The 12,717-nt window shown below is 37.4% G+C and overlaps 1 protein-coding gene across 1 annotated transcript; it reads left to right on the plus strand.

Moving 5' to 3' along the window:
• The first annotated feature begins 399 nt into the window (after positions 1-399).
• LOC109020904 (mitochondrial import inner membrane translocase subunit PAM16 like 2) lies at positions 400-9,106 on the plus strand. Its single transcript, XM_019003426.2, has 4 exons — positions 400-599; positions 1,306-1,393; positions 8,546-8,679; positions 8,749-9,106. Exons 1-4 carry the CDS (start codon positions 597-599, stop codon positions 8,872-8,874), a joined length of 351 nt encoding a protein of 116 aa, XP_018858971.1. The 5' UTR covers positions 400-596; the 3' UTR covers positions 8,875-9,106.
• Positions 9,107-12,717: the final 3,611 nt, after the last annotated feature.

The following is a 12,717-nucleotide window of genomic DNA, read 5'->3' on the forward strand; positions in this document are numbered from 1 at the left end:
AAATTTTTAATTTTAATTTTTTTCATCTAATTATTACCTAATTATTATTCAATCACAAATATAAATATTATTTTCATAAATTTAACAAAAAAACACAAAAGTTAATATAATTTTTACCAACTTTAAAATAAAAATAATATTAAAATATTACATTTAAATAATTTTTTAATATTTTAATTTAACTTTTTATTTTCTTTTATTTATTAAAATCTAATAAAATATTTTCACAAAATTATAACATTTTCCCTTAGCCTCCCCTTCAAGTTTTCTTATTACAACTATTATTAAAAAAATAGGAATAGTATATCGCACTTTACTGTATATTATACTCTCCATATACCTCACATAATTTTTTTTTTTTTTTTTTCTTTTTAATCCCAACACCTTAAGTGTGTGTGTTTTCTTAAAAAATTTCTTGGACAAGCACAAATCTCTGTTCTGTCTCGCTCTCGTTCGCTCGCTCTGGGGTCCATTCCTTTCCTTCCGGCAAAGCCCTGCAAGAAGCTCCCGCTGGAAAAATTTCTTCCTTCCACCAAGAGAAACCCTAATCTCTTCAGCCGAGCTCCCAAGAGGGATCGATTTCATACTTTTCGGCCATGGTATGTTTATTTGCTTTTATTCTTATGTTTGATTGCTGGAAAAAAAACGGAGTAACTGAAATTGAACGAGTAGTAAAATTTGATTTTTATTTCTATGTTTTACTATTTCAATGAGCTCAGTTGAAGAATTATGCTACTTATGGTTGGAATTTGTGAGGTCTTTATCATGTTTTCTCGGCGCCCAAACACCCTCGTACATCAAGGACATTTTTATTTTATTATTTGAGATTTGAGGATCGCCATTGGGTATCGTTGTGTCTGTAAACTTTGTGTGGTTCACAATTGCTTTGGGGTTGATAAATTTGAATATTCTACCTACCCAAACTAGTTAAAATATTGATCTTATGGGAAGTTGTTCAGTAATTTCACATTGTAAAAGAGCTATGCGAAATTTAGTTTGAATCTAACCCTTCGTATACATCACGATACTCAAAATTATGGTGGTTTTATCTATTAAATGCATCAGTTTTGGATTGTTTAATTGATGTGAATGGGAGATTCTTAAGTGGAAATAAATTGCAAGGGGCTTTATTGTGCATGCATGTGTATGGGTGTGACCGTGTAAATGTGAGAGTGAGAGTGAGAGTGAGAGTGAGAGTGAAAGGGTGAGAGAGAGAGGGAGGGGGGAATACCATTATTTTTCTTGTTTTCAAAGCTTTATCCTCAGCTTTTCAATTACGTTGACTTGCTAGTTTCTGTTTCACAGGCTGCAAAGATTCTTGCTAACTTAATAGTGATGGGCTCAGGTATATTAGCGAGGGCTGTCGTTCAGGCATACCGTCAAGCACTTGCCAGTAAGTCTTTTGGATGTAGTAACTTAATGCTTTCCAGTGCATCTTTCTCCTGGTTGTTTTCCTGTTTTTTCAATTGTTATTCTTACTGTTGTTGTTATTTACAATTGGCTCTTTAGAGAGGAGTTTGTATGTGAAATTATCCAAATGTCCCTGTAGCGTAACACAAAGATCTACCAACTCACTCAACAAATTGGTTAGCCGTCAACTATGCAATTATTTAATAATAAACCAATAACATAAAATAAATAAATTGAATAACACGAATCTTGGTATCGAAGGGAAACCGTTTAAAAAACTCTTTAAATGTAAAATCATACAGGGTAGCCAAACCCAAAAAAGTCAATTTTATTATTTGAAAATTAATTACAAGTAATTCTCAATTACAAAACCTTTGCTAATTGACTCTCTTACTTGACTCGACAAACGACCCGTTTGTCTCTACCGCAGTAGTAGTCAGAATTTATGGCGATCTTCAAACTATTGACTTCTTCTCTGGAACTTCAGTGGTTGAACTCGATCAATCAAACTCCAATATGGAATAAGCACACACTCAATGAGAGAGAGAAAACACTAGAAAAATTCTTAAGAGAATTTTCTCACACTCAAGTACTCGGAAAGACTCTCCAAAATCTCCAAGGCCAAAATCTCTACAGATCCTAACCAGGACAAGACAGGAGAGCGAGTGAGTTTTAGAGAGAAAAAAACCTTTTTCTCTCCGTACACTTTCCTGGTTTTTTTTTTTTGCTTGGTTTGTTTTCTGTTGGTGGTGATTCGTCAGTGGCTTTCTGTGGAGATTAGCGTATCACGACAGCATTGGTTTATCGTAGTAGGTTGGATAAGATGGGGCTGTGCAACGAGGTGCTTATTGATCAAAAGTTATTCGAGTTTAGGAAGGTGAATGATAGATGGTGGAATATCATAGAAAGTAGTCGCCGCATGGTGAAATATATATCCTTAGACCATGAAGCCCTGGGTTGGCTGGGCTTTACAGTGAAGGAATGTGTAGTGTCAAGGGGAGCTTATGAGTTTCTAAGAACTCGTAGAAATGGAGACACGGTGTTAATGGTGCGGAAAGGGCATAACCGTAACGGTAGTTTTATCATTCTCTCGGAATTTGGTCATAATAAGGGGAGAGGTCTGATAGTGGTGCCGAAAGGGAGGAAGGGGGAGGGGTGGAGGAACTTCGGAGATGCTTTAATGGAGCTCCATTCACCCTCTGCTTTGAGCATGAGAAACAGAGTCATTCATGAGGCTTAGGAAGGTTACTCTAAGATGACAAGAGGAATTGGTGGTGGTCCACCGTCAATAGTAGGAGGTGCAAGGTCGTACAACGAGGTGCTCCAAATGAAGAAGGTACTGTCTCGAGATGTGAGGGTCGTGCTGCCAGACATGCCCATCGTGCAGAGGCATGAGGGAGAGGGGAGCAGGCTGTTGGGGTCAAATGAGGAAATAATTCTGAGGGTACTTGTCGGTCTGGAGGAACATGTGGGAGCTGTTTTAGAAGAAATTACTTACTTGAAACGTTGCATAAAGGGCAAGGCTGTGCTAGGCCAGAATTGCAGAGATGTCGGGCCTGAAATGCAGGCCAGAAGTGCAGAGTGCAATGGGCTAGAAATCTGGTGAGATGGGCCTTGGGATGGGCCAGGCCGCAGGCCCAAAAAAGTTTTGGAGGCCTACATCTCGGGTGTCTGTCGAGATATTGGGCTAGGCACAGTATCGGACTCCTGTGGAGCCGATAAACAGGTTGCCGGCACCCCCACCGGCACAGAAAAAACCACCGGTCTCCGTTGACCATGCTAACGAGCCGGTAGGGTTACGCCGATGGGAAGAAATGGAGGAGGGAGAGATCGTGGTGGAGTCGAATGCGGTGGAGATCTCTAGAGAGGATTTCCCGTCGTTGCCACCTGTCTTGGGGTTAGAGATTGGGCAACCTGAGTCATGTGTGGTGGTCGAAGGGGCGCATGTTGTTCCTGAGGTTGTTCCCGTGCATGTTTTCTTGCCGGCAGAGGAGGTTTTTTCGAGTTTAATGTCGCCGGCTTGTGGGTTGACTTGGGAGAAGGCACAGACTCAGTTGTGTGTGGTGGAAGAAGGTCCTGTGGTGATTCCAATGCAGTTAGATGTGTTGGAGCAGGATTTCTCGGTAATGGGGTGTTCGACAGAGTCTTTTCCACTGGATATGGTTTCCTTTGAGGAGAAAAAGTGTGGAGATGGGGTTGAAGAATTAAAATTTTTTGCTCCTGTCAGTGGGGAACCAGATTCAGTGTGGTTCGGAATTGGCTATTTTTACTCCTGTCAATACTGGAAAGGAGGGGGATTTTCTAACTCCGTTGTGTACACTCCTTCCCAGTGCTAATTATGGGAGTTGTTCGTCAAAGTGGGTTTTCAAAAAAGTAGAAGAGATTCAAGCTGTCATTGGGATTTCATCCGGCAAGAAGAGGCCTATTGACTTTTAGTACTAGGTTTAACTAGTATTAGTCAATTTAAGGTTAGGGCTCCCCCTTTGGATGGCATCTATAAGACTTTATGGAACATACAAAATGAATAAAATGTGAAAATAAGTTCCTCACAGTGCACTAAAAGTTAACTTTGGCAAAATGAGCCATGGGGTTTATACTCACATTGTAGGCTATATAAAAAAAATAGAGAGATGTTCCAACTCCAAGTTTGGGAAGTGTAAAGGTCCGAGTACTCTTGACTTGGCTAGGCAAAAATGATCTCTTCCTTTTTCATTTTTTATTTTTATTTTTTAATTTTATAGAACAAACCAAAAAATAGAAGACAACTCAACCAGACCAAACAAAAACAAAAAAATAGAAGACAACTCAACTAAACCAAACAAAATGAGATGCAAACAAATAAAATAATGTGAAATGCATGTCCTAAACTAATTATATGCAAGGAATGCAAGTGGTCCTATCAATTAATGTGACACGGCATCTTCTTTGACTACTCACTTTTCTTTAAATTTTGAGGTCATCTCTACATCATCACAACTTTTTGTGGTCTTATCCTTGTTACCAAGACAATTCAGACAACTCACATACCTTGGCACTTATGGTGTTTATTTGTTGGCTTAATTCCTGGACTTGGTTTTCAAGTGTCTTTACCTTTTTCTTTAATTTTCTTTCACCTCCATTTTTCTGCACTCGGTTCAGCTTCTTTGAGGTTGATCTTTCATGAGAAGTTTTAGAGTGATTTGACTTTGACACGGCTTTATTTGGAGCATCCACACCTTGGCTTCCTTTAACAAAGATAACACCTTTAGAGGTAGTGGCAGTGGATAATAAGGCTAGAAGTTCTTTGCCTTGGGAAGTCGTGTACCCCAAACCCATGTGATCACAGCTGGACTTTTGAATGCTCAACATCTTATCCAATTTTTGAGTTGCAGATTTTTGTTTGTATTCTTGAGCTTTTTCCAATTCCTTCTCAAGTGCTCCTCTTTGAGTATTCAACCTCGATATTTCAACTTTAGAAATTTTTAATACCTTGGACAAATTATTCTTTTCATTTTCCATGGCTGTGAGTTTGTTGTATAGCTTCTTGTTTAATTTTTTCAACTTGACCATTTCTTCACATAAATAATTGTAAGCTTCCTGTATACATAGCTCATGGTTAGCATCAATAAAAACTACATCTGAGTCACTGTCATCATCATCACTATCAGATTTTGTTAGTATAATTTCAGGAAAATCATCAACAATAGTGGTAAAAGCCATAAAGGAGTTTTCATCATTAGACGATGAGCTAGAATTTTCAAATTCTGAACTGTCACTAAGTGTGACATTCAGTGGTTTTTCCTTGTTTTTCTTAAAGTTTGGGCAGTCCACTCTAATGTGACCATAGCCGGAGCACTCATGATACTGTGCCTTGTAATTTTTCTCAGATTTTTCTTTATTCTATTTTTCTCTGTCACTTTTCTTTGCTAAAGATCCCTTACCTTGTTTTTGTTTTCCACTAGCTTTCTTGTTAAATAAGAATTTTCTGAATTTCCTTGCAATGAGATCTATATCCTCATCATTTAGATTTTCTTCATTAGAAAAATCATCTCGATCTTCTTTCATAGTTTTTAAATCAATGAATTTACCTTTTCTTGTTTAAGGAAGAGATGACTCATATGTTTGTAAGGGAGCTGACCAGTTCTTCAACCTTAATAGCATCAAAATCTTTGTTTTCTTCCTCAATGACTATAACTTTTGGGCGAAATTTTTCAGACAAGGACCTTAAAATCTTTCTCACGACCCTTGAATCCTCCACCTTCTTGCCTAGATTAAACCTGGAATTCACAACATCGTTAAATTTAACATAGAAATCATTAAAACTTTCATCTTCCAGCGTCTTAATCTCTTCAAATTTTGAGGTTAGCAACTGTAATTTTGAATTTTTTTACAATCTTTGTCCTCATGTGTAACCTCCAAGATATCCCACGCTTCTTTAGCAATCTCACACATTGAGATTCTTTTAAATTCATTTGGAGATACAACCATAAAAATAGCGTTAAGTCCTTTGCTATTTCAATTGCAATCGATGATCTCGTATCTTGTCCAAGCATCAATAGTTGTCTCGGGTTTAGTCCATCCTCGCTCAACTGCATATCACACACGCTCATCCAACGACTTGAGGAAAGCTCAAATACAAACTTACCAATATGCGTAGTTTTCCTATCAAAGTGTGACGAGGTTATGCCTTTGAGGGTGGTGGATTTGTTGGGTTGTTGGAGGAAGATGCAAGGCTGTCATCAAGTGGTAACAGTGTGGAAGATGATCCCGTTCTGTATCATGTGATGTATTTGGTCGGAAAGGAATGCGCGTTGCTTTGAAGATAAGGAACGCATAATGACGGAGCTGAAAATTTTTTTCTCCACACTCAACTGCTTTGGTTTTCCGCTATTGTACTAAATGGGAAAAATGTTCATGATTTCTTGTCTTTAATTTATCGCTCTTAGAATGGATTTAGATGTTCTTCTATATAGTACCTATGTACACGGGCTATGCCTATTTCATTTATATCAATAATATTTATCTCTTATAAAAAAAAGAAAAGTGTGGCAGGCATATAACGACGACAACATGATCTACAGGGGTACGGATCACACTCGAATGAGTGAATCATGTTTTGATGCCAATTGAAATTACCCAAATGCCCCTGTAGCGTAACACAAAGATCTACCAATTCATTCAACAAATTGATTCGTTGTCAACTATGCAATTATTTAATAATAAACCAATAACATAGAATAAATAAATTGCATAATACCAATCTTGTTATCGAAGGGAAACCTTTTAAAGAATTCTTTAAAGATAAAACCATACGGGGCAGCCAAACCCAGAAAAGTCAATTTTATTATTTGAAAATTAGTCACAAGTAATTATTAATTACAAAATTTTTGCTAATTGGTTCTCTTGACCCGACAAACGACCTGTTTGCCTCTACCACAGTAGTAGTAGCAGTTATTACTTCTGACGATTTTCAAACTATTGACTTCTCTCCTGGAACTCCAGTGGCTGAATTCGATCAATCAAATTCCAACATGGAGTAAGCACGCACTCAATGAGAGAGAGAAAAATACTAGAAAAATTCTCGAGAATCTTTTCACACTCAAGTACTCGAAAAGACTCCAAATCTCCAATGCCGAAATCTCTACAGATCCTAACCAGTAGGATCCCTTAAATAAACAATCTGATAGGAATTTGACTCGCAGTAGAACTCTGTTGACAGAACAAATCTTATAGGAGTTTGAGTTACAGTGAAACTTTGCTAACGAATTCTATTGACGGATTTTGCTTGCGCCTGATACTTATCTTCTCAGCATTGGCAGATTCAAATTCAAACTCTTATCTGGATAAAATCTACCTCTTGGAACTTGACTTCTATACTTTTGACTTAACACTTCCTAACAACCTCTAGATAAAATCAAAATAGTCATAGATAAAGTCAAAGTGTTTTACATTCATCCAAATTACAAAACCAAATATAAGATAAATTCTATCATCTTATTCACTTAGTCATATCCGAACTTATCAATTTAGTCACCTAGTCCTAACAAAACTTTTGCATCTACAGTATTCTTGAGATTGGGGCTCAAGTAGATTTCATCCACTTACCACTCCCACTTTAATTCCTGACATGGATTGGTGTTATGTGTAAAAAGAATGGAGAATTTATAGATCATCTCTTACTGTATTGTGAGGTAACAAATGTGTTGTGGGATGAGATCTTTTAAAGAGTTGATGTTGTTTGGGTTGTGCCTTTGGGGGTGATGGATTTGTTGGGTTGTTGGAGGAAGATGCAAGGTTGTCATCAAGTGGCAGCAGTGTAGAAGATGATCCCATTGTGTATCATGTGGTGTATTTGGTCAGAAATGAATGTGTGTTGCTTTGAAGATAAGGAACACACAATAGCGGAGTTGAAACATTTTTTTTTTCTACACTTTACTGCTTCGGTTTTTCGCTATTGTAATAAATGGAGACAATGTTCATGATTTCTTGTCTTTAATTTATCTCTCTTAGAATGTATTTAAGTGTTCTTCTGTATACTTTTTGTGTACACGGGCTATGTCTATTTCATTCATATCAATAATATTTATCTCTTACTTATCAACCAAAAAAAAGAAAAAAATTCTTGACATTATCATCGGGCAATTCTATTGACGTTATCCCCCTTAATAGATTAAGTTTAGATTACCTGTCAAAACAAAGTTGGCAGAATGAAAAGAGTTAGGTTGCGTTTGGGAAGTAAGGTGATTTCAGATATTCTGTAAATAGTAGCGAAAAGTAATGAAAAGGTAATGATAGAATAATGAATAGTAGTGAAAAGTAAGTGAAAAAAATAATAAAATAATGAATAATAGTGGATCTACTACCCAAACTAGCCCATAATCTCAAACTAGAGTGGCCTACTTGCCTATAGAAATGTAAACAGCCAAAAAAAAAAAAAAATCAGGCGAGAGTGGTCTCTGAACCCAATAAGAGTGCCATAGAAATCTAGGAGTATGATCATAGAAATCCGAACTTTGTTAAATCCTTCAGATTAGCCACCCGCAAGTTTCTCAAATGATGGAGCAACTTTTGGTGCCTTCAAAACCACCAAACATGAATCATAACAATTATAAGACGTTTATCCATTCCTGAATACACGATATGTGGGATTTTGCAGATGCCTCAAAATCTGGTGTTGCCCAAGAAACATTACAAAACACTGTCCGTAGAGCAAGCAAAGCAATGACAGAGCAAGAAGCTAGGCAGATCCTTGGTGTCTCTGAGCAAACTGCTTGGGAGGAGATTTTAAAGGTCTATATTGCTTGCATATTTTTCTTTTTTCAATGTTTAGGTTCTAAAGCATCCTTTCATCTGCTGCAGAAATACGATACTTTGTTTGAGAGGAATGCCAAGAATGGGAGCTTTTACCTTCAGTCGAAGGTTCATAGAGCCAAGGAATGTTTAGAGTCTGTGTATCGAGATAAAGGTCAGGGTACCCCTAGTTGAAAACTTGGTGGAGGTCTCTTTGCATATAGTATACCCTGCCCCGTTATGACTTTTTTAAAAAAAAAAAAAAAAAAATTCTGTTCTTGCCCCTTTTACTGTATAATTAACATTATAGTCTTATGGATGACCTGAATATTGTACCCATGAGTTGCAAAGTGGTAGTCTTATAGTCAACCTGGTAGTTGCAAAGTAGTCCAATAAAAATGGCTGCCTGAAAGTTTGAATTTTTGAATTCTACCGCGATCGACCTGTTTATGGAATTGTGCATAATTCCAAGATGATTCTTTCTGTCAATTCTGATGAATAAGCTGTCTCTGAATCAAAAGGACCGACCTAATGTATTTTTACAAAATGGACGTGTTCATATACTCGTCCAAAAGTAAAAGTAAAAGAACAATTCGCTTATATTTCCTTTGGACTTCGGAGGTTGACTCATTGTGATTGAATTGAACTTTATATTTCTTTTCTTGGAACTTCTTCCAGTAATGCCGTCAAAATACTAGAGAAACCCGAAAATTTGAAGAGAACTTTGGAAAACTTACTCTATGACTTTAGCCCCTTTCATTATATCATAAATTCCATCTATCCACAGAAGTTTATGCTATATTTGGAGTCTAACTATTTCTTAATATTCAGCATCTATACATGGTAAGATAATTTGTACATCTAATATTAACAGTCTTAAATTCTATAAAATCCTAAAATTGTATATGGTAACATCCCTATCAAATTAATGCTGGTAAGTCAACCAACAACAATTTGCCAACAAGAAATTGATGCCGTTGTCGAGTAATAGTTTTGGTGAAGACATCAGCCATTTGGAGATCAGAAGAGATATCACCTGACTTTCCAAGGTGTCTCGAATCGAATGACAATCAACCTCAATGTGCTTGGTGCGTTCATGGAAAATGGGATTAGTGCCAATTTGAATAGTACTTGTGTTATCAGCATGAAGAGGGGTATAAGTAGTTTGAAGAAACCTAAGCTCCTCAAGAAGACCGCATAGCCATACAATTTCAGAACAAGCAGTAGACATGTCACGATAATTTTTGCTCAGTAGAGGATTTAGAAACATGATATTGTTTCTTACATCTCCAAGAAATTAAGGCATCACCTAGAACTATACACCAACCTGTAGTAGACTGACGCGTATCCGGACACTCAGTCCAATCAGCATCACTATAGGCAATAAGTTGAAGAGATGAGCCTATAGGAAAGAATAACTCACGAGTGGGCGAACCTCGAAGATAGCGGATGATGCGTCGAACTGCAGCAAGATGGAGATGTCGAGGAGAAGACATAAACTGACTGACCTGATGAACGACATATGAGATATTGGGGCGAGTAGTGGTCAAGTAGATAAGACTCCCAACCAGGCATCGATAAAGAATAGGATCATCCAGAAGGTCTCATTCATCTTTCCTGTATTTGACATTTACTTCCATAGGATTATCAACAGAAGCAGTGTCCTTCAAACCAACTAAGGTAATAAGATCTTGAATATATTTATGCTGGTTTAAGAAAATACCATTGGCTCAATGATGTACTTCTAGTCCTAAAAAGTATGTGAGCTGACCAAGATCTTTCATATGGAAAGTTGCATGCAACAGCTGCTGAAGCTTAGTAATCAAACCACGGTCAGTGCCAGTAATAATAATATCATCCATATAAATCAAGAGAAGGATTATGCCCGACGTAGACGTGTGGAAGAAGAGAGAAAAATCATATTGACTTTGTGTAAAACTAAAGGAAAGAAGTGTATTGCGAAACTTCTCAAACCAAGCCCGGGGCGCCTGCTTGAGCCCATACAGAGAACGCCTTAGCTTACAGACATCATAAGGAGAAGAAGTGGTCATACTAGAGGGAAGTTTCATGTAAATCTCTTCCTAGAGATCACCATGAAGAAATGCATTTTTCACATCCATCTAATGTTGTTGCCACGACTGTGAAGCAGCAATAGCTAAGATGGTTCGAACCGTGGTCATATTGGCAACATGAGCAATGTCTCCTCATAATCAGCCCCATATTCCTGCTTGTTTCCCAGAGCTACGAAGCGAGCTTTGTACCGGTCCAAAGAGCTATCAGAACGAAGTTTTACAGAGAAAACCCATTTACTTCCAATGGGTTTGACTGTAGGAGAACAATGAACAATATCCCAAGTGTGATTCTCCTCGTGTGCTTAAAGTTCTGCTTGCATTGCATTTTGCCAACACTTATGTTCCAAGGCCTGTTTGTAGCAAGAGGGAATGTAAATAGTGGATAAAGTACAACAAGAGAGACATGAGAGAAAAAACCATACCAATAAGGGGGTCGAGAAGGACGAGTAGACCGATGAAGAGTGGTGGAAGTAGGAGCATGATCAGGCACCAGGTCAAGATCGAATGGGGGCACAGAGGAAGTGGAACCAGACTCATGTCGATTACGTCTTTCATACACAAAACCGGATTTGAACCTTTCCACAATTGTTGGGGAATCAGAAAAATTAGGCAGAAGAGATAAAAGATGCAGATGGCAGCTCAACATGAGATAGAAATAAATATTGATTTTCAAATAAAATCATATTCCTAGAAACCCATATATGATGAGCATGGAGATCATAACAAACATAACCCTTTTGAAGGATAGCATAATCAAGAAAAACACACTTAACAGACTGAGCAGTAAGTTTATGTCATTCATGAGTAGGGAGATGCACAAAACAAACAGAACCAAATGTACGAAGATCAGAATATAAAGGAGAAACATGATTTAACGTAGGAGAGGGTAAGCGATTGATCAAATGAACTGAAGTAGAAAGTCCTTCACACCAAAAACGAGGAAGAACAGATGATTCAAGTAAAATAGTTCTTACCACATCAAGAAGGTGGCGATTTTTCCTCTCAGCAACACCATTTTGCTGTGGTGTCGAAGGACAAGAATGCTGAGAGAAGATCCATTTGCTTTGAAGAAAGTCCTGAAACTCATTAGACATGTATTTGCCGCCAGAATTAGAGCGCAAGACCTTGATGCTGGTAGAGAATTGAGTCTCAAGAAGTGCAAGAAAGCGCTTAAAGAGTGAAAAAACTTCAACCTTAGCCCGTAGGAAGTAAACCCAAGTAAAGCGACTAAAGTCATCAATGAAAGTAACAAAGTACTTGTAATGTGCATGAAAAACAACAAGTGCAATCCCCCAAGCATCACTATGAATAATATCAAAACATTGGGAGGCATCAGATGCATGATGAAGAAAATGTAGAACTTTACTTTTGCCAAGTTTGCATGATGTACAATCAAAAGAAAAATCAAGAGAAGAACATACTTTATTTTTCAATAATCCAGAATTAAACAAAGTACGAAGTACATCAGAGTTTGGGTGGTCTAGACGTCTATGCCACATCTTATTTTCAGAACCAACAACATTACATACAAATAGAAGTAAAGGAAAACTAGGAGTAATAGTGGAAGGAGAAACATGAAGAGGAAATAGTCATCCCACTTTAGACCCATTCACGATCATCTTCCCTAACACTTGATCCTACACAACATAATCAGAATAGGAGAAATGGACATTACAATTATTATCAACCAATTGACCAACAAAAATAAGATTTGTAGAGAGATCAGGAGATACAAAAACATCAGTTAAGGAAGAGGAAAGATCACCAATAGCACTGATAGGCAGAGAACTGCCATCAGCGGTGTTAATTTTCAGATTTCGATCATAACTTCTGACTTTGGAAAGAAGAACAACAATATTGGTCATATGGTTAGAGGCTCCAGAGTCAAAATACCATAGCTTAGAAGAAACTTTATGATTTACCTGAGAGTCCAAAAACAGAAAAGACATAAATGATCATGTAACAC

The sequence above is a fragment of the Juglans regia genome, chromosome 7 (assembly GCF_001411555.2).
Source record: "Juglans regia cultivar Chandler chromosome 7, Walnut 2.0, whole genome shotgun sequence".
Classification (NCBI taxonomy): Eukaryota; Viridiplantae; Streptophyta; class Magnoliopsida; order Fagales; family Juglandaceae; genus Juglans; species Juglans regia.